This window comes from Anas platyrhynchos, chromosome 1 (genome assembly GCF_047663525.1).
Source record: "Anas platyrhynchos isolate ZD024472 breed Pekin duck chromosome 1, IASCAAS_PekinDuck_T2T, whole genome shotgun sequence".
In the NCBI taxonomy this organism is placed as follows: domain Eukaryota; kingdom Metazoa; phylum Chordata; class Aves; order Anseriformes; family Anatidae; genus Anas; species Anas platyrhynchos.
In genome coordinates, this window is record NC_092587.1 from 31,696,160 (window position 1) to 31,719,860 (window position 23,701).

Genomic DNA, 23,701 nt, shown 5'->3' on the forward strand with positions numbered 1-23,701 from the left:
GTGTCAGAAATAATGTGGCCAGAAGGAGCAGGGAGGAGATTGTCCCCCTGTACTCAGCTCTGGTGAGGCCACACCTTGAGTACTGTGTTCAGTTTTGGGCCCTTCACTACAAGAAGGACATCGAGGCCCTGGAGTGTGTCCAGAGAAGGGCTATGAAGCTGGTAAAAGGCCTGGAGCACAAGTCCTGTGAGGAGTGGCTGAGGGAACTGGAGTTGTTTAGTCTGGAGAAGAGGAGACTCAGGGGAGGCCTTAGTGCTCTCTACAACTACCTCAAAGGAAGTTTGTAGAAGGATAGGGGTTGGTCTCTTCTCCATAACAAAAAGTGATAGGACAAGAAATGACAGCAAGTTGCACCAAGAGAGGTTTAGGTTGGATATTAGGAAAAATTTCTTCACTGAAAGGGTTGTGCAGCATTGGAACAGGCTGCCCAGGAAAGTGGTTGAGTCACCATCACTGGAGGCATTCAGAAGATGTCCTTAGGAACACGGTTTAGTGGTAGAATTGGCAGTGCTAGGTTAACTAGGTTGGACTTTATGATCTTAGAGGTCTTTCTAACCTAAATGATTTTATGATTCTAACAAGGTGAGAGATATTTTACAACCTCAATATGGGGTGGAGAGACCATGTATTTGTGTCCACAAGCCATTTTTCTTCTCCTTCCCCCACAAACCTTGCTTTACTTCAATATTCAGACTATGACAGCAACAGCAGCAGTACTACTGAATTTGTCACTGTAGGTGAGAAGTAAACTTCTAAATTTTACCGATATTTTGAATTTTCAAGTCATGGAAAGTTGCAAGTAACAATTCTGTATAAGGTTCAGATTACCAAATACTTTAAATCTTCAGAGATATTTCTTGTAAAATATTGAAAAAAAAAAAAAAATGAACTTCTTACAGATATTCAAATTTAATTGTGATTTGCATGTAAAAATTTGCAGACACTTATTTTGATTGAAGCACTGTGTTATGAATATGATATTGCCTTGTAATTTTATAGAAGAGAAGAACATAATTATAGCAGACTTCACATACCTCTTTCCATCTGCTTGCTTTCCAAGCAGGACATCTTCCAGCTCTACAGATTTTGTATGTCCGTGGTTTTTTTAAATGTCTGCAGTTTCCTTCCTCTATTTTAGCTTGGAAGCTGTTAAAGCAATGCACATCACGATACTTCAAACCTTTTCCACAGGAAACAGAACACTGAAAAGAGAAGTATGTTTCATTACTTCACTAAAAATCTCAGAGTAATAAGAAAACCCGAAGAATCTGTGGAAGAGCCCCAGATGGGCTCTACAACTATATGAATAAGCCTCTATATTCTGACATATCTACTGCACGTATCTGAAATTTCTATGCCATTTCTATTGTACCTAGCATTATTGATCAGATCCACATCACACATTGCTCTTTCATTCAAATAGTCACTGATGAATATCTGAGCTCAGTCTCCCATGCCAGCTTGATATTACAACCTTCTGTTCCTACTAAGGATATTGCTATTTTCATGTATGCATTATGCTTACCATGCTTAATATAAGCTTTAAAAAAAGAAAAATGCAAAATATGGATATGATGTTTCCAACCATTAGGCTATGAAGTCAAGCTTGCTCTGACACCTTTCCAGGAGCTTTGGGTATCTCACTGTGTGTGGCACAGAGGCCAGAGAAGATGTATTAAGCAAACTTTCCAGTTTACAGAGCAGGCCTTGGAGATTCAACCCTGCCCCTGATCTCCCCTGGCTCTTCTGTTTCTTCCAGAAAATTGCTATGATATGCCAGGCTAGCTCTAGGACATCTCCCACTCTGACATAATACCACTGGAGCTGAAGACATATTTTATGAAGCCCATCCCAACAGTATGTGTTTGACATGAATAGGGCGCATCTGACAGATAATTCTGTTTTGGAGAACGAGCCATTACTCCGTTAACCTCCTGGGCTGCAGTGAGGTTGGTCTTGAACTCTTCAGACCAGGGCTATCCCTGTCACCTGCAAAACAGAGCTGCAGGTCGCAGGGAACTTTCAGTCAAACAGAGTACCTGAAGCATTTACAAATGAGGTGGCAACTCAGCTGGATTATTTTGGATCATGAACTTTCTAAAAGCAAGCACTTAAGTCTTTTTCTTTTCTTATTTTTCTTTTTATTTTTTCTTTTTGTTAACCTTTCTATTTTCCTGGAGAAGAGAAGGCTCCAGGAAGACCATATAGCAGTCTTCCAATACCTAAAGAGCATATACTGGGTAACTGCCAGTACCTACAGGGGGCCTGCAGGAAAGCTGGGGAGGGACTCTTGGTCAGGGAGTGTAGTGATAGGACAAAGGGAAATGGCTTTAAACTAAAAGAAGGCAGATTTAGATTAGATATAAGGAAGGAATTCTTTACTGTGAGGGTGGTGAGGCCCTGGCACAGGCTGCCCAGAGCAGCCCTGGAAATGTTCAAGCCCAGGCTGGGTGGGGCTTTGGGCAACCTGGTCTAGTGGGAGGTGTTCTTGCCCGTGGCAGGGAGTTGGAGCTCGGTGGTCCTTGAGGTCCCTTCAAACCCAACCCATTCTGTGATTCTATGATCATTTTAGCTTTCCAGTTAATGCAACTGATAAATCATCTGAAATTTTATTTTTTGTTGCTTTGAGAGACGGTAAGTTATAGAATTTTGCCAACTCATAGGAAAAAATTCACTTTTGAATAATACTTTTTCCAGGGAGATTTTTCACTTCATGTTAATGTAATGTTATATGGAATAAATTAAAAAGGTGCATTCAACAGGTCAGGATTATGGGGGAAAAAAATATCTGAAAAGTGCAGTAAATCCTTATGGGCAAAGTGTAAGCTTTCCAGAAATACAGGAACAGCATTTCAGTATACAGATTTGGCATTGTTTTCTTTCACATATTCATCAAATTACAGATCTGTATTTCCATGTATCCAAATCTCCTATTTAACAGATCTTACAGTAAAACAGAAACTTCACCATGCAAGAGGTAATTCACTACTGTTCTGATACTAGGGGTTTCAACTTATGAGCTTTTTGAAGTTTTGTTCTTTATTATTATTTTTATTTTTAACTGAAAAAGACATGAAGTAATGCTGAAGTTTAAGTCATTTAGGTTAATGCATGGTTGTTGTTTCACTGAAGGAATGAAAACATCTTATTAGTAAAAAACACAAATAAAAAGACAGCAGACAGTAAGTAGCTGTAAACTTCTGCTTAAATACGATCGTGCAAATTTAAAAACAAGTAAACCACAAAACTAAGTAATTGCAAGCAGTTTTGCTTGAGTCAGGCACTTGGGGTACTGTGTCTCCTGGTACTTCATGGAGAAGCTGCTGGCACCTCCAGCACAAGACAGATTCTTATATGCACTGCAGCAAGCATCTCCCACCAACACCAGTGAGAGGAAGAGAAACCTAAGTATCTGTGGATTGGACCCTTTGAAACTCCAGTGGGGCCTGGATGAAATTTAGACAACTAATTCCAAGACTGTTATCCTTAGTCTTGCATCCACGTCAGCTGCAGAAGCACTTAGGCAGCACTGAGCCCCAGTCTAAGACATTAAGAAATTTCTGTGAGAGTAATTCTACAACCGTTTAATAGACTGACCGGCTTACATCCCCATAAGGATGATCAATACCCTAAAAACAGTTTTTTATCCCTTTCCACACTGTCAGGCTAAAAAAGCAATTCCTCTTAAGAGTACACTGGTAGCAGAGCAGGCACCTTACAAAACACGCTGATACACAATATTTAATGCAAACAAAGAAAGAGAAATGCTCCCTTTTTCTTTTCTTCTATATGTGCAAATGCACTCACTCTGGATATAGATGATCCAAGGATCATCAATGGAAAACTCAAGAGGGCATATTACTCTGTAGGTACAGTATTCTCCTGAAAGAGGACACATTCTGGATTCATTCCATAGATAATACATTAAAAATATTTCTTAGAAGGATTGTTTCCTCCACAAAATGCCTGGGCATTGGATGCAGGCAGGCTCAGGTGTGCAGCACACCTGAGCTCCTTACTGGACAGTGGCCCACCCTCAGCAAGGCAAATGAAGACTGCTCCCGTCCAACACAGCTTCTCACTGGTAACTCCTGGCCAGGTGGGGGTTGCCTGTCCTCCAGCACAGAGAGTAAATACCAAAGAAAGGAAACCAGGTATCTCAAATGATGAATCAAAAGCTTTAATCAATATGAAGTGGGGATGCATCTTCTAGCTTTATGTAAAGATGGATCACAGCTGATGCTCAGTTCTTTGAATGAGAAACATAGGTTCTGTGCAAGATCCCAGACTGGGAATCCCAAGTGTCTAGAAGTATCTACATACAGCTTACAGTGAGGTATCCTGTGTTTAGCTCCATTGCCATCATATATGTTTTCCTTAGAGTTGCATATTGCACACACTGACCTAGCGCACCAGTACAAAGCATCAGATTTTCACCTGCACTGGACAAAGGCCTCATTCTGTGCTCTGGAATCCACTCATGTCCTTTTACTGAATCTAGACTACAGTACATTTCTTAGGAGGGTGAGTTTTGCACTCCACAAGCCTGTATGCATATATTTGAAGCTCCTAATACATTACTACAGGCTATTTGTGGAATCTGGTTCTCTTGCTGCTGGGTGCCCAGTCTGTTCTGTGAGATGCTCTGGTAATGATCTTCCCAAGGCTTAACTCTCCTGACTGGGAGAAGTATAACGGCACTTAACTCTTGCTGCTTGACTTCCTTCTACTCAGTAAATTTGCATGTGGCCAAGAACAACTTGGTCCTTACAATTCAAGACATCTGTAAAGTGGCTTCATTTGTACCACATTCCACATGATTGAAGGCTCATGGAGAGGACATTTTTTCCATACATTTTCTGTGGATTGCATGTGTAGAATAAAAATCCATAAGAACTTTAAATCTCAAAATAAATACAAACTTTTTTTTTTTTTTTTTTTTTTTTTTTTTTAATACTAGTTGAAAAAACATCCTGTAATCATTTTATACAGAAATTCTAGCACTTGTCTCAACATTGGCTAAAGTAATATTTCCCATATGTCAGGTTCTTTTAAAAACATAAAACTGCAGCAAAAAGCTGGACTTGATTACTATTGTTCAAAGTCATTCCATAACACTGGTAACTAGGATTCATCTGTTTGGTTTTTTTCATAGCAGTAAAATTCTACAAGGATCAGCCTGACAGGACTCCTGGTGCCTTCCACAGCACAGACTGATGCTCAGGCAGGCATGCCATCATCAGGTCCTACCAAATTAAGGCTCTCTCTGCAGCTGACAGCTGTAGTTTCACAAAAACCTTACTAAAAAAAAAAGTTTTTTGATGCTTTTACTATCAGCATTATTTCATTTCAAGGTTGAAGACTTTGGATTATTTGGTGGATTTCATTCTAAATTTCCTTAACCTTTTCTTTCAACGGAGCATTTTGCGTAGCTTAGCTGGAGCTTACCAGGCTTTGAGAGACTGAAAAACAAACCAGTAAATGAGAAGCATATAACAGTGTCTCTTTGCATTCATATTAGCCATAAAGAGACTTAACACAGAAATGAATGTGATCAAACAGAGTGCTTTGCCACTAAAAATGATAACAAATATTACAGAAATGTAATGCTTTTTTAAAATGTGTTCTTTTTCTTTTCCTTTTTATTTTTTTATTTTTTTGTCTGGCACTTCTGTGACTGGACAAGAAGAATTTAAAACATGACAAAGATAACAGATCAGAAAAATTCCAGTCCTATAGGGTTGAACACAGTAGTTGCTTGAGTTGTCTGACAAACCACATTTTGATCATCTCTGTTTGGCCCAAGAGTCTGTTTGGGCTCTTTTAAAATTATATTAGAGGTAGACTGGGACCACTATTGCACAAGACACTCATAAAACATGCCTTTGAGCACTACCCAGTTGTGAGTTGTTTCAACACTTCCTTTGCTGTATTAGAATTAATTCTTCCTGTGCCTGCCTCCTCTCTACTAGCTGCATCTCCCCAGGGGCCCGTGTGATGCTTGAGCATGAAACAGGTATGAATGAAAGCCTTCAGAGGAAAGCTTTCACAAAGCTGTCCTTCCCTTTACATTTGTAGACTACTGTCAAGAAGTAACACAGACTCTGAGAAGTGGTCCTACTGAATTCTTGGATTCAGAGATTTTTTCACTAAAATGAGCACATATAGCCTGTGCCATTAGCTCAAGCAATCAGAAAGGACCATGCCTACAAAAGAACAAATAATCCTCCACTCTCACAAAGTGGATTGAATTCCAAGAAGCATGTGTATTATTTATTTTTACATGTAGCGTCAGACATATGCTAACTACAGAAGCTGCACTAAAGACATTGTCACCTCATTAAGCACGGCTTCATTTGAAAAGTTTAGTGTTATATCAGATTTCTCACATTGGGAAAATGTTTTGTTTTGATGAAACTAAGTCCTCCTTGCAGCTGAGGTCTGTTGATCTGCCTTACTACAGTTCTAAAAAGCTAGTTGCCTTTGCAACTAGAGAAATGAAAGGGAGGAAAACTGGGCTCAGAAGGACTGGCTGCATTACAGTGTGGGAATCAGACACACAGCAGTTTCTTACCATCCATACTTTGGTTTCCATGGTATGTGTCAGGGACGTGAACACCAGTGGACTCCAAACCAAATCCAATGTGGGAGTACAGGACTCTGGAGGGTATGTCCACTGAATGGCCTAACAGGTAAATCTGAATGGGATGGCTGAGAACAATGAAAGACAGCAGCAGTTTGTTTGAGGTCATCTAACCTGTCCACAGTCCATAGCCACATCCTTTCTGACAGGACTAAGTGCTCTGTGCTCCACAGAAAGGCAGCCTTTGTCTGTCTCTTTTTAAGATAATAAATTTGTTTCAACTTTAATCTGAAGGATAACAGAAAAATGCACAGTTTCTGAATAATTGCTTCTCAGGCATGTTGAATCATATCACAGAACCCCAGCATGGCTGAGGCTGGCAGGCCCTCAGGAGCTCACCTGTCCCAGGCAGGGACACCCAGGTGGCTTTGGAAGATCTCCAAGGAAGGAGACTCCACAGCCTCTCTGGGTAGCCTGTGCTAATGCTCTGTCACCCTCACAGTAAAAAAGTGCTGCCTGGGTTCAGCAAAAAAGAAGTTCAGAAGTTCAGCCTCCTGTGCTCCATTTCGTGTCCACTGCCTCTTGTACTGGCATGGGGCCACCATTGAAGAGAGCATGGCTCCATGTTCTTTGCTCTCTCTCTTCATGTATTTATGGACATTGGTGAGATCCCCCCTGAGCCTCCTCTCCTCCAGGTTAAGCAGCCCCAGCTCTCTCAGACTTCCTCACAGGAGAGGTGTTCCACACCCCCAAAGATCTTCATGGCCTACGTTGGACTCTCCCCACCATGCCCATGTCTCTTGTCTCTCCTGTACTGGGGGGAGGGAGGACTGAACTGGACACAGCTGCAGCTTCACCAACACTAAGTAGAGTAAATATGTATTTAGGAGGTAGATATAAATGATAAACTAAGTAAATACACCTATATGCATGGAAAAATAAGAGATGAAGAAGGAATAAAAAAGAACATTCTAGGGTTGATGTAGAGAGTGGGAAGCTAAAACTGCTATGAGAGAATCTGTAAGGCATCTAGTAGGACTGTGTGTGTTAAAAGACATCCCAATTAAATAACAAAACAAAACAAGTAGAGAAACACAAACCAAACCTTTTTCAGTATATTAAAGCCAGTCCATTCAGGACAGATGCTGAAAGAGAGTTGATTTCTTGTCTGCACAAGTCCAATTCTACCGATGGTATTACTGAGGCATTTTAGACAGTATTTAGAATTGCCTCCATGTGGTCTGAATTTCTTTGTCTTGTGCAGCTGGCTGTAGTGTTAATGAGGGATACCTCTCACCAAAACAGTAATCTGCCTAGATGGCAGATGAACAACCATACTCTGTGCAGCTGCTGGAAAAATCAAAACCAGAACTCTTGAAATTCTACTTAATGATCAACCACATAATTTCATTTATTTATTCTAGTTAGATTTGTGAGTAAGTCTTTTAACTTGGCCTATGTCTCTGGCATCTCATCAAAGCACTGCCCATTACCTCAAGCTCAGCACAACCAAATCAGAAAACCAGGTCCTTCTACAAAGGCCCAGTCATGTCTTTCCTGCTCAGGATGAACACCACCATTTTGTCCATCACTGCCTAAAGCCTAGCATCATTTTTGAGGCCAACTACAGAGCATTTGAAAAACAAGCTCAGCTCCCCACCTACCAGGTGCTATTCAGCAGGGTTTCACTGTGCCTTTTATTCCCAATTTGTCTACATACATCTCGTAATGAGATTGCAAGCTTTTCCAGTCAGAAACCTTGTCTTTGTTTTACCTAGATACCAGATATAATTAAACCCTCCAATAGGATCTTAGTACAATAAGACAAGAAAAACAAAACAGACAAAACAGCTGCCACTTTGTCTTAGGAACTACGGGATTTGGCTTTTATTCCACCTATACCTTTAGATCCTGTTGGGTAGTCACTTATACCCAAGTCTTTTTTAAGGGAATACTCAGATAATAATTCAATGCTCAAAGTACTACATTCCACAGGTGCTACTCCAGGTTCCTTCATTAAAGAAAAAGAAATCAGAAACTTTTTTTCTGTAAAGGACTGATCATACTTTACATATTACGTAACTACTCATCCTGCATTTTCAAATTACATTTTGTCTCTAAAAATGTAAGATATATTAAGAAATAATTAGTTTAGAATTTATAGAGGACAATTCTACTGTAGAGATTTAGTAGGTGATGTAAGCACACTTAGATTGCCTTTTAAAAAACAGTTCCTTAGCTCCCCAGGGAGTTAGCCAATGTTCACAAAGCTCTTCATACTAAGCTACCAAAAAGACCTGTCACGTCTGAACAGGAGGTGACAGAATACTCCTTGCTTTCCTGTTCTGGAGACTGCTTTTTTTAAAAATAAAAAATAAAATGTATAACTACAGTAAGAGTATCAGTATGTGAGAATGTGCAGTGGAATCATACACGTTCAGATATGAACTGTCATCATCTGAATCTTTTTGGTGACTTCATTGTTCTGAGCAGATGTTTCTCCCCATGAAAGGAGTACAAGATTTTGCTTCTAAAGAAAGCCTGACCCATTTTCTTTCAAAAGGAAGATATGTCTGATCTGGAGGTGACTCCAGTACTTGGCTGCTACAAGGAATGTGAAGATTCCTGATGCCACGTAAAAATCTTGAGCCTGAGGAGAACTAATGAAACAGCAGCCTTTCATACAAGTTCAATGTAGAGCCTAAAAAATCCTAATCATATAATTTGAAAAGGAAAGTCTGGGCACAGGTAATACGAGAGTCTGAGTTTCATAGCAAGGAACAAAGTTGACTCCAATTTTTGACAAGTCAACATGGTTTATATTGAGGAGGCTACCATCTTCCCATTTTCCATAAGAGTATAATCCAAGGCACTAAGAACAACTGTGTTGTACTCCATGTTGTGGAAAAGCCAGTTCATAGAGATTATAGAGATTTTAGTGTGTTGATAGAAGGTTGTGTGGCACGGTGGAAGAGGATGAGTGGAAAGCAAGATGAACAATGGCAAAAATATGAGATGTGTTAGAAGAGGGAAATGCCTCACAGAAAATAAGATCGCTGTCATACTTTAGAGAACTCAGACATGAATAGTTGAATCGAAGTCCCAAATTGTTTTCAGCTGCCGTGACTTGTCATCCAGATATTATTTTCTTCCAGGTTTCAGCTCTCCTGGAAGACAAGCTCACCATTACACACAACAGTAACCTACAGGACACCCAGTGGCATACATGCTAGCACCGCTATATGGCAACACCAGTGAGATGCAAAAACAAGCCTTGTGCTGACAATATTTTCTGTTGCTATTAACATGTGTTTGATATTTTTGAAAATTTAGAAATAACAGTCACTATTTCACAAGGGGATGATTAATGCGATCACCTTCAACAGTAATGACATGTCACATTTGGTATCTCATTTAACACTTCCTTTATAGGTTCTATTTCATCTCTCTATTACAGTAAAAATTCGGTTGTATAGTTACTCTTCCTGCCTTACTTGCTCTTGATTTGAGTCCATTGCATCTGGTTGCCACCTGAGAATCAGAAAAACAATGGGTATTTCTGTCTCCTTTCAGCAGCCATTTGGCAAGCTCTGCTACCTCATGTGCAGGTCTGAAGATAGGCCTTACATGTCACTGAAGGGTCTGCATATACCTCTGCTAAGAACTTCACCATCAGCCCTTATTCAAGCAACTTTGTCACTGTAATTAATCAGAACATATATTAAAACAATGAGAAGTGTGACCAGCTCATTTATTTGCTGGGGGGGAGAGGACTGATAAACAGCATTGCTCAGTAAGCATTCCTGCAACAGCATATCTGGTACATGTACCTAACTTTTATCACCTTTCAGTTGATGATATATACAATGGAGACAGATGGCTGAGGCTAACCAACAAGTAAAAATACAAGAACAGTGGGAAATTAAAAAACAAAACCAGACAATTCTGCTTTACTTCTCCTTCTGAAATCAATGGCAAACAGGAACAAAGACAGAACCTCACTAGGTCTTTCTGAAAAATCTTAATCTATTAGTATAAATTTGTGGCAAATTTACAAGACTGAACAGCAGTTCTGTTCTTTGCCTTCTTTGGGACATCTCCTAGAAAATATTTAGTGCAGGAACGTTTAACATTGCACCATTGCAGATGGAAAAATTCTGGCGTGGCTAGACTTCAGCAAGTCTTATTCTTTCTTTTCTCCACAAGAATATAACAAGAGTTACTCCTTAAAGCAATTAGATGAAGGCAGCAGCACTGGAGATAAATTGTAAGTAAAGCAAAAGTATCATGAAAAAAGGGAGACAGAAATGGAAATAGGAGATATGGTGACGGCAAAAGAGTTGTTTTGTTTGTTTGTTTGTTTTCCAATCAAGGGATAAGTTCCCAGACATATTTTCCAAAGGGAGAACAACAGATATACCTGTGTCTGTGCAGCAGTTGTACTCACAAACCTCCACAAAACAATAAAAATAAATAATAATAATAATAATAATAATAATAATAATAATAATAATAATAATAATAATTAAAAACAACAAACAAAACACACAAAAAAAATGAAACCCAACCTGACCCATTATTACTTCCAACAACTGGACAATTTAACAGTGCATCACAGGGAGTCTGGATATAGCCTCCTGCCTCTTCCAAAGCTTGGGAAGACTGAACAAAGGCATGGGAATGACATGATCTGCATTCCCACTGAAAAGTAATGTTTTCCCCTTGAGAGTGACTTTTTATATAGAGATTTTCACACTAAAAGATGGACTATATTTTTAATATGATGGAGGATCTCTGGTGTGGGAGCCACATTTTCACAGAGTGATTGCACGGATAAAATGATTTGTTTCTATACTTTTCAAAATTTAAAACTTCATTTTAAGGATTCTTCTTTTTTATATTAAGACACGGGGTCTTTTCAACCAACAAAGCACAGAAATAATGACATAATGGAGTCTTACTATAGCAGACGAATTATTTTAAACTGAGTTTGCAAAAAGGTAATCATGATCAGAAGGGAACATTGGATCCCAGTAACAGCAGTCTCTGGTTTATCATTTTCAATCATGTTAGCTGCAGCAAAACAGTAGATCAGAAATTAAAGCAATACCAAATAGATACGAACTTTTTCTGTCTGCCTGTTCTACAAAATCTACCACTTAACTTTTTTTTTGTGTTGTTTGATTATTTTTTTAGTTTAAACTTTGAAAAAAAATGGAAACAGAACACTATGTGAATGATACAATATTGTCACTTTTTTTAAACTTTCTAGAAGCCTGCAAAAATATAACTCTTTCTAAGGAATTTAATTAAATATCAGCTAAAGAATTAAGAAAAAAAAACCCACATTATTTTAAATATTAATTGGGTAAGAATAGATATTTATATTTTAGAACATAAGAAATACAACTTTTTACCCACCTTTGAATGTTGTCTTCCAGTTTATTTTCAACCTAAGCCATTCTTCTGTGTATTTTCAATTACTTACAGACCAATCTTTTCAACATTACTCAGTTATGTGCATAAATGTGAGCGTATACCCAAGCTTCTGAAGGACTGCATCAGCAGGAAATCTAAGTGCCTGATCCTGCTCTCACTGAAGTTCAAGGGCCATAAATATATTCATGCTAGTTCATATAATGATCAATATAGCCTTAGTGGAGGAGACTATCTCCCACAATAATTTCACAGAAAGGACTAGGAAATGTCATAATACAGAACTATGGAACATCTTGTTCATTTCCTAACACATTCCAGGTAACCAAAATGTGTAGTAACCTCCACAGATTTTAGACAATGCTAACACTTCAATCTACGTTTAGTAACTTTTAAATTTGGATTTCAAAATCATTTTGGGGCAATATTTATGAGCATTGTCTGGGACTTTCAGAACTGCCACACATAGCTGCCACAGGCAGCTCACAATGTTTTTCTTATGGATCTGGCCACCCAGAACCCATTGGTTTCTCTGAGATTTCATACACTACTAACAGAAATAAATACATGAGTATTTACACTCATTTTCAGTGAATGGCTATATATATTTAGGAATGGTGTTAAAGATCACCAAGATCACACATTTTTCTCCTTCCATGATACTCTTTTTTTTTTTTTTTTAAACCTCCTTTACTTTTACTTTGACTGTGTTCCTTTTTTACTTGTCCTCTTCATAAATGAAAGGTATGAAAGTTATGTAAAAGTGTTTTAGGAATGTGAGAAAATGTTCTCTTTTTGAGATTATATGAGTTGAGCATTGTGTTATGATCCTCAGTTTTCCAGCCTTTTGTCACTGACTACATGGGAGCAGGACTGGGCTGTAAAATAACAGCTCCAGCAAAAGGCGTTACATGACATGTATCTTTATCACAGGAGATCAGAAGTCATCAGCCTATTTCAGTCTAATTGACCAATGGCATCAGAAGCAAGTTTATGTTTTTTTCTTGTTGTTCAAGTACAAGATCCTTTACAAATTCTACAGAACAGCAACCTTTACTCTTTTCAGAAGGAAATTTTAAAGGTAGTTACTCCATGAAAACAATGTCATTAAAATATCTATGAAGTTCAGTAATCAAAGATTACTTAGTGCACAAAAACACACTTTTAGTAAAGTAGTTAGTTCCTTTCTTTTTTCTTTTTTCTTTTTTTTTTTTTTTTTTTTTTTTTTTTTTCCTAAGGACTTTAAACATTAGCATTCCTTAATAAAAGACACATTAAATATAAACACAAAGCCACACAACATGCATCAAAAAGAAGGGTTAAAATGCAACTGTATTTCACAGACACAAGTCACAGTCATTATATTAAATTATCAGACATACATTATAACTTATTTATTATTTCAAGCTATACAGGAAACATAGCACCAAAATGGAGAAATTTGCTCTGAAGTTGATGAACAGTACACATAAATATTTGTGTTTGAATTTTGAAAACAAGTATTTTCTTTCATTTTTATCAGCATTACCCTAAATGAAATCCACTGTCCCAAGCCTGTTTCATGACATTATTTGGGTAGTGACATATGTTATCAGTTATCTCTGAAAAGGCACTTCCCATTTCCAGAATTTTTAAAAATGAATAGCATATGCTAACATTAAGATTTCAGCCAGTGGGATATTAAATAAATGTGCTGTACTCGTAATGAGGTATTCTGAAGTTCGACATTAGGCAGCAGCAGAAGTAGAGGTATAAGACTGAAGCTGGTTTTGAAAACCAAGTTCACGGATCCTGAATTCCCTTTTAATATAAAAGATTATCTTTAAAGATATAAATACTTTTTACACATTAGAAAAAAATGAATGAAGGCACTTATCATACACAGCAAGATTATTATTTTTTTTTTTGCATTAAAATGAAAACAAATAAATATTTACTTATGCATGTTTAGGCTGTTTCTGCTCCTGCAGAGATCAATAGGATGCCTGGCAATAACATCATTGGAAGGACACTGGGATGTCAATTTAAAAAAAAAAACATATATTCTTTAAAAAGTAATAATAGATTTCTTCCACTAGTGCAAAGACAAAATTAAACAGAAATTCTTCTGAAGCAAATAACTCAAGAGAAAACTGAAAAACTAGAAAAACAGCTACTCTGAAGACAATTACAGTATGTATCTGAATGGCAGTACATAAGAATTTCTGACACTTAAAGCTAACTTAGAAGATGAGCTGATCCACTCTTTTTATGACTAAATTTATGTGAAATCAGAAATAATACAAAATTACAAAATTATGTAAACACTTTAAGAGTAAGGAAAAAATTCCTTATTTTATCAACAGTTCAAACAAACAAAATATAGTCATTTTCTGTAAGGGTCAAACATCACCTGTAACACTAACCATAAAGGCACACAGCACAAACAGATTTATATTGTTCTGAAAGAACTCTGAAAATAACAACCTAATATTCCTAAACTGTTTATTTCCAGGACTTTTTTAATGTAATTTGAGCTGTTAGTGAAACACTTGTCTGTGACACTCAATTTCTTGGCTTATACCAAAGTATAATTGAGCTGACTAGCTTGTTGTCGGTGTTTTGTTATGTTAATAGCTTGAACAGGTGTAAAAGCACTCTGCAGAAGCAAGAGTTGGAGTCCTAGGACAGTTTTGTTTATCCACTTTTAATTTGAGGTCCCTTTAATTACAGGAAATATTTTTTTTAAACTTTAAAGTAAACAAGAAAGTAATCCTACAATCACTATCTGACTGCACAACTGGTATATGGCTAAGTTTCAGGACAAATTGTTCAAACAAGTCATCAGTTGTTGAACAGCAGAAGGAAGAAGAGTAAAACAAAAAGTATGTTCACATTATACATTTTTCTTGGGTACCAGGCCAGGGCTTTGGCATCAGAAATCTCTTAACTTACTGCTGCATCAAATTCTTTCCCAGCCAAGTACTGCACTTCACCTGGCAGGTGAACAGCTTACATTTTACAGACAGTTTTCAGCTGGGGAGTCCTTAAACCTGCTGTAACAGGTACCCTCTGCAGCAGAGTGGGTCAATCTATAAGCTACCAGTCAGCACTAGCTATGTCCTTAGACCTGGAAAACTCCTAGAGTGTGATAAATATGTCAATTTCTGGATTCATAAGTAAAATTACATTTAATATTATTGTGTACTATATGCTAAAAATAGTATTTTATTCTGTAGCATACCTACTTTACATTACTGGTATCCACAAGAGCTTTAAAAGACCACGTGCACTGTAGGTTTGGTGTATCTAAGCATAACCACTGAACTGATTAACTGTTGATTTGATTATACTCCCACATAACTTTTTGTCAGGTAAGAGACAGTAGTTTGGCTAAGAATACTAAAGCATTTAGATAGAGGAGATGCCATTCAATAAAATATCAGTATTATTGAACTAATTAAAGACACGTTATCCTAAAGCACTTCAAGGAGAAATTTGTTAAATCTAGTCACTACAGTTCAGTTTTAAAATCTTATGCTATCTTGGCAAATTTGTTATACTCTCCCTTTTTGTGCTCAGGGTAAAAATTAACTTATTGTCATTAAGGTCAGAAAACCTTAACCACTATGATGAAAATTAATACAAAAACCCTCAAGTCTTACCGCATGGACTAAAACCAAAAACCCAACAATGCACTGTGGAAAGTAGAAAGGAACACAGTAAAAATCTGTATTAGAACAAAGTACTCTCAGCCAGCTGTCAGAATGCTATGGAATTTTTCTTGACATTATATAATGTGACATATGGTTTCCATACTTTGTAGCTTGTAATTTATTCATTCTTTCGTGTAGTTTTGGATCATTGCCTCAATCCCTTCACCAATGAAACCAGAGTAGCCTAAAAGAAAAATATCCAGGACACATGGGCCAAATTTACTGGTGGTGCAACTCCATTAAAGTAAGCAAAGAATGTATTTACCTGAAGTTAAGTAATAACTTACAAACACATTATAAATATGTACACATCAAAATATATATGCATCATAATTTACATGTATCAAAAATGAGGTAGTGTACTTAGATACAAGCCAATCAGGCTAAAACATTATCTTAAAACATTTGAATTCAGGACTGTTCATATAATATTTTGTCAACCTCATTTACATTAGGAGTTGACACCAATATTTTTTACAAACAAGGCAATCATCTAAAATCCCTCAGGATGCAGTGACGGTGTAAACCCACTCCAGTTTTCTCTGGAATTTGATAAAGAGGCTGAACAAAAGAAGAGCAGAATTCAGTCTCTGCTAAAAAATAACAGGGCAGAAAAAGTAAACTAAAGATAAAAAGATCACTGGCAGAGTCTCTCCGTGACCTCCAGGTCAAATGAATTCAACTTACAAGCAAAAGGCTGTGTTTCCTAGCCATCTATAAAACTGCAGAGTGCTTCTCTGGCTCAGATAGCATGAATATGAAAATTCTGGACTTAATAAAGTTTCGGGAATTCAAACAATCAAAGTTTCTGAATCTGATTAAAATTAATTAGATAATGGCATTCATTAATTTAGACTTCAGACATAAATAATTTACTTCTTCCCTCATGCTGTACAGTTAATGCTAGTTCACAACTCTAAAAATATCTACACAAAGTATCAGCCTAGAACATCAAGATGAAGAACCAAAACCATTTTTACTGCTGATTTTTGGAACAGACCTGAACTAACTGAACTAACATTCTTTTCCACATGAGAAGAATGTTTTCTTGCATCTGAGTTAGAGCTATCCCTAAGTATAAGCAAGCTTATTATCCTAAAATAGAAGTACCCAGCCTGCACTGAAGATGGAAAGATACTGTACATTGCCATGCTGCAAACCTCACCTTGCCATTCTGTATATGCTCTCACAAGCAGCCTTTGTAAGTTTATTACATCAATAGTTACAGAATTACACTTAATAATTAGCTAATTATCTGAAGTGGTCAGAAGCTGCTTCTTTTAAAATACAAAGTAGTCACATAAGTTTATAAATCTGGGACCATTATTTCTATTGCACAATTTTAATTCTCAATATTTCCTGTTAAAAAAGTCCTACAAGAAATAGTTTGTAAGTGTGCACTGGACACAGCAAAAGCCTTTCCACCCAGAGCAGACACTAGAAACACTCTTGCCTGCCTCCCCTATCTTCACATGATATAACTAAACTCAGATAAGGAAATGGGTACTGAAGTCTTTTATTTATTGCTTCGGAAGACAGATTAAATATTATTTTGAAGAATTTATTCTGAGTCATTTTAATCAGTTTCCTTTTCTTTGCAGAACTGAACAAGCTCAAGCAGCCAAGCATTACAAATCACTAGATGCCAGCTCATCATGGTCTGAAGCAATTCAAAGACTAAAACAGGTAAAATACCTGATACTTCCACATGTAATTGATTAGATTTCAAGAGAGAACAGTGGACAGCTACTGTAGTGTACATGGCCAACTTTCAGTGATTTGAACCTTAAACTTCTTCAAAAGTATAAGCAAAATTCATCACTAAAATGATCAGTGCAATTTTAATTATGTTCTAAATAGAGGGCAAGCACCATCAGAGGTTCACATTTCTGCAAAAAAGACACTGACAACTGCTTAACTAGAACAGTCTTTCAATGTTGTGGCTCAGGTTCTTGACTCTAAGGATTCTGGATTAGTCTTTGCTAATATCGAGCTTTTTCTGAATCCATTTCTGCTTGAACATAAAATTCAAAAGCCTTTGTAAAAGCTGAAATAATCAGTAAGCTAAAGCTTTTAGTTCAGTCATGGTTTAGACAAAACTACATCTAAATATACAGCATTTATATTAATGTACCATTAACAGCACCCTACATGAGAGCATACTGTACTCCAGGAAGGTATGGGACAGGCAGAGCCATCATCTAAGGCCAGACTGTCATATAACTAGTCAGCCAACCATAGGTGAAGACTAAACAGAGCTGGTTGTGCTAAGGTACAACAGTATTTATGTGACTAAAGCTTCTACTACTTTATAGTAGTTGTCCTCAATGAAGAAATTTTGTTCTATTTAAACAGCAACAAAAATTAACTGAAGGTTGTGTGTTGGCAGTGTTCAGACTAGCTAAACTACTGAAAAGCGATACCGTATTTAGTATGTGAGCCTACTTTCATTTCCTGAACCTACTTGGTTGGTTTCTGCTCAACAACACATCGCAGATGAAATTTCTCATGAAATTAACATTATTACTGATTACCTGTAGAACTTGCAATCTCATATAAAACAGAAGCTACAATCTCTTCCCTCGCTAACTAGATTCCATTCTAAACTTAGTTTTTGAAGGATTACATTGGCTTTAACTGAAATATAAAACAACCAAAAAATCTTTGCAAAACTAAGCCATATATGCCACTTACAATACTCTGCAATAACTTACAGGTAAGCTATTAATGCAAAGGCAACGATGTGCCGAATGCCCTGCTTGCCTCCTCAGCACCTGAAGAACGTGCATTAGTAAAGTATTAGCAAGTCACCACTAATTATTTGAATAACGGCTAAAAAAGGAACTCTGGTGTCTGTTAAACACAAAACCAAAACTCTGTTTGCCCAGTGGAAGAAAGATAACTGTGGTAAATCATTAATTCAAGCTTTCATTTTAAAATGTATTTGCAATAAATTAGAGTAGATTACATAAAGTAATCAATTTTTAAAGCTGAAATTGGATAATAATTTTTTAATGTTTCCACGATTATTCAAAGAACCAAATTATATATTTTTTTAAATAAAAAACTGTTATCCAGTCCATCTCCCAGTGATGTTAATGACAGGTATTCAACTGATTTCTAATGGAACCAAAATTGGATCCAACATCCTTTGATTGCCATTAATCTCTTTAAAATTGAGCACAATAACTAATAAATATTGTCAAATTCATAGCTTGGGAAATATAATGTACTCTCTATTGTAGAGTATACTATGATTATTTCTCCATGTTAATTATCTGCTAGTGGCAATTTTAAAGATTAATGGTAATTGCTGTGGTCATTTTTATACATTAATAGACAGTGACATAGACAACAACATATTATAGTTACATACATAATTATACACAGACAATTTTAATTAGTCACTGTTTTAAAACCACAAATATAAACCTTTATACACAAATTTACACGTAATATGGAGTAATATGTTGTTTGATGACAAAGTGTAATATACATGTGTGAGATAGGTTGTATTTAAATATTCTATTAGTGAAAAGTTATGCACTAGAAAGCCTTTTTTGATTTTTTTACAAATATAAATATGTAGATAATACTACAGTATAAATTACAGCATATACTTTTAAATTAAAACACAGATCAAATCATAATCCTTCAAAATAGAACAACCTAATAGGTATCACTATTAGCTATAATGATTTCTGGTAAATTTCAGAATATTCTCTATGATGTTTTACAGAGCACAATACTGTTCCCACTGAAGTAAATGGCTATTTCCCATTTAATTCAATGGCTTAATAAAAATACAGCGACTATATTTCCACATGCACTATTATTCCACTGTTATCAAATAAAATAATTGTATAATTTTTAAAAGGCAAGGGGAAATAGAGTGACAGAAAGAACAAAGAGTGAAAAATATTAGTGAATGCTATCGTACCGATTTCCATGGTCCCCGATGCCATGAAACATCACCAGGGCAAGAATGCACATTACATTGTGCCATATTAGGTGGCTTGTCTAGAATTTCACAGTTTTGATCACCCAACATTTGGCCCGTAGGAAGCTGACAAATCACCAGTCTTGTCTTTATTCCATCTCCACACGTTTGAGTACACTAAAATACAAAATTTTATAGACAGATTTTTTGTTAAGGGTCATCAGATACAACTGATGTAAAGTGATATAGCAATAATCAACACATTATTATTTACTATGTCTACTTTCATGTTTCCTGGATGCCCAACTCAAGAATAAGAACTTTCACTTTAATTTCATATGATAAGAAAATTATTCTCACCAAAACATTTACAAAGCTACATTTTTATAATTTACCAAACTATGGAAAATATAAAAAGTTTCAGTTATAGAAAATCTATTATTTCAAGAAAAATTGCTATTTGTGAGACTAAACATGAAAAAATGTGACACTGAGACTGGACTTGAAAACAAAACAGCTAGATCTGGCCAAAATAGAAAATAAATAAATAACTATAAATTCACTCAATTTTTCTTTGAAATGAAGAAAAAATCAAATCTAGATATTGATTTATCAAGAGTAAGAGAAGAGGGTAGGAACTGTAAAAGGTTATAGCAGAATGAATGCCAGACAAAACATTTTTAACATCTTCTGTAGTGTTTGATCAAGAATGCATGGTCAAAAATGACAATAGAATGGAGAAACTGTTCTTTGCCCAACAATGTATAACATTACATTAAAACATTCTAACCCTGGCACACTTTTTAGATGCATGATCTTATCTTCATACTTTGAATCTATAACTACAATCAAGGGATTAGTTACAAGAGGGAGTTCTTTTATGTTGGTGGTGGTTGGTTGGTTGTTTCTTGGGAGGGGGTTGAGGGTGTGTTTTTTTGTTGTTGTTTTTTTCATTTTTCATGCACATAACAAGTATGTCTGCTTGCAGGTTTTTTTTTTTTTTGTTTTGTTTTTGTTTGTTTGTTTCTAGCTAGCTATTACATTGAGGTTTTTCCTCATATAATTCATCTTTTTGTAAAGGAAAATAATTGGCTGTTTCAAGATTCAATATACTACTACAACATTCAATTATAAGCTTTTACAGCAAGTACTCAGTGGATTGAGAAATACCAGGCACGTGTTAATAAAACTAGAATTTCTGAAGTTATCACTTTAGTATTTTTTAAAAATAAAATAATATATTTCCTATTATTTTGTATACCTTTAGCATCACACAATACTTTGATCTTTTAGATGTATACTTACACTACCCATAGTTACACTAGATTTCTGAATTTCATCAAAGAACAAATTTTAGATAAACAGTTTGAAACTCGTTATTTTTAAATAAGTAAACAAAATGTTTCCATTCACATTTAAATTATTATATCTAAGCTTATGTAAATAATGTTTCCACTTGAAAGTGAAATGATCTTACTTCTCCCCAGTTCCCATAGTTCCATCGTGGGCAGGGTCCAGAATCACAGTGTCTTGACTCTGGAGGTTTTGTTGCCTCATCACAGTAACTAGCGCTTCGTCCTTCCTCATCTTGACATACTACAACCCGACGGTGAAATCCACCTGCACAAGTACTAGAGCACTACCAAAACATGTAAAGATATATATCACCATTACATAATCAGAAAAACATATAACGTGTTGGTTACAACAACTTAGAAAAAAAATGAGTTAACATTTAAAACCAGAAATTTGCAAATAAAAATTGTTGAAGTATTTTAAAGTTGAAATCGCACAAAAATTATATTTCAAATTGAATGTATTTTTCATAATGGTATTTTTTTTTTAAATGTACTTTTCTTTTGACCAAATCCATACTGCAATAACATTTCTAGAAATGTTCACACACAAGTGAGATAACAAATTAATATATATGTAAAAAAAATAAATTCTTACTGCTCCCCAGGGTCCAGTTCTCCATTGATATCCTCCTACAGAAGGATGGTTCCACTGGTTTGTATTGTCTTGCGGATGGTGTATTGGAAGATAACCTATTTCTGGAAAATTACTTGGACGGTCATGTATTCTTGGAGTATGATGATAAACTGGTGGACATGGTGGCATGTTACATTCTCGTTCTTTAGAGGGACGGCCTTCAGGATCACAGTAATTCTCGTTGATTTGTTGATGATAGTTGACACAGATAACTTGTCTTGTTACTGTTCCACTATCACACGTAACTGTACACTGACCAAAAATTAACCCAATATTTGTGATCGAACATTGATAACTAATAACCAAAGACATTTATATTTACTTTTGGCAATAAGAAACATATACTTCACTGTACCAAAGGATGCAAATTCAATCATACATGTATAGAATATGAAGTCCCAATTTCTAACTAGAAACAAACAAAAAAAACATTTCAAGTAATACTTACAGGGGACCAGTTTCCAACTTGCCACTCTCCACATGGGCTAAAGCAACTTGAAACTTCAGCTGGTCGTGGTAAATGAGCACAGAAGGATTCATCTGCTATTCCTCCATGAGCATCTCTACAACTTACATAGCGAGCACGATCACCTTTCCCACAGGATGCCGAGCACTGTCAGAGAACAATCCATGTTCACCACACTTTATGAGGCCAAAAAAAGACCATGCAAGCATCAAAAATGCTAACACTACTTAGTATTAGCTTAACTTTAGAATTAAACACTGAGAAACAGATTTTATCTCAGACCAATATACAAGTATAGAGCCATGCACTCAAGAAGGAAAGCAAAATATTGCTGGATGGTTTAGGCCTTAATAATTCTTGTTGGCTTGGAACTAACATGCATAGCCTTCACTCTTGGAAAGTAATCCAGTATATCTAATAGGAAGCATTTCAACTATAATATGGAATCATTATACAGTTGCAAAGGGAATTTATTAATTTATTAACAATAGACACATTAGAGACCAACTTCCAGAACATTTTAGTTATTTCACAGTGATGCAATATTTACATCAACTGATATTAATAAAAAATGATATTCACAATTCATTTGCCATTCTAGTTCATATCAGCATATTAAATTGAGCCCCTTCTGATGCTATTATAGATAAAATGTTCCAGGGGGATTTAGTAAATGGCTTCTGAGTAGCCCCAGTCTATGCACTCTTTACTACTATTTTGTTAAAACGGTTTGTGCAAAGATATAAGTGCTATATGCTTAATTAAGAACCTCAAGGGATTAACAAATATCTACATTTTTATAGACTATTCCAAATTTTCGTATCTCTGTCAAACAAAACTGATTTTCATTAGTATGAAAATCAAAAATCAAACACTCTTTGATAAGAGTTTGTGTATAAATCAGTTTGTTGTGTAACACTTGTAAGTTACATGAAATTGAATCTTTAAAGACCCAAACTATTTAATATTGTTATTCACATACAAGATTTAAATCATATTTTAAAATGAAAGATGTTCTGCATGCTCAGACAATGATAAAAATTGTTTTGAAACACACTTCCTCGAACACTCTCAGTCCTATCAAAGCTGTTCTCAGATCTCCTATCCCCCAAATCCTTTTTTTTTTCCCTTCATTTTCCCTAGCTAGATTTGAAACACACAGAATTTGCTGGGAGCATCTATCTCCTTCTAAAGAAACACGTTCTTGAAAAAAATTAGAATTTCTTAAAGATCATCTCAAAGAGATTTCAGTCTGAAAGATATACTAATGAAACCTTTATGGAAAAATGGGTGTCAGAATGGAGGATTTCTCTGCCAGCTGTGATCACTATTACATTACATACTGGAGTCCATGATCCATATCGCCATTGGGTCACCTTCCCCACATGAATTAGAGGAAGTGATGTAGTCCATAATTTTGTAGTTTCTGGACAAGCGGGCAATTCACATTCCTGTGGGGGTGATTAATAAATAAATAAATAAATAAAGCTTTCAAAGTCTAAGATTTGGAAAAAAACAAACAAACATAAAGCAGATGGCTCCCACAAACAGACAGATGTTACTATCACAATAAGTCAGCATTAATTAAA

At 36.0% G+C, this 23,701-nt stretch overlaps 1 protein-coding gene across 6 annotated transcripts in view; it reads right to left on the reverse strand.

Moving 5' to 3' along the window:
* Positions 1 to 23,701, reverse strand: part of ADAMTS20 (ADAM metallopeptidase with thrombospondin type 1 motif 20) — a 95,237-nt gene that overhangs the window by 13,679 nt on the left and 57,857 nt on the right. For all 6 annotated transcript variants that reach the window (XR_003497138.3, XM_027456988.3, XM_027456977.3 and 3 more), the window contains 6 exons: positions 23,456 to 23,563; positions 22,095 to 22,259; positions 21,608 to 21,898; positions 21,132 to 21,293; positions 19,655 to 19,831; positions 1,035 to 1,202 (listed from right to left, as the gene is read on the reverse strand). Coding sequence is in view for 5 of the 6 variants with exons in the window: in XM_027456988.3 (XP_027312789.1) it covers positions 1,035 to 1,202; positions 19,655 to 19,831; positions 21,132 to 21,293; positions 21,608 to 21,898; positions 22,095 to 22,259; positions 23,456 to 23,563 (1,071 nt within the window). In the remaining variant the exon portion in view is untranslated. The remainder of the gene's footprint in view (positions 1 to 1,034; positions 1,203 to 19,654; positions 19,832 to 21,131; positions 21,294 to 21,607; positions 21,899 to 22,094; positions 22,260 to 23,455; positions 23,564 to 23,701) is intronic.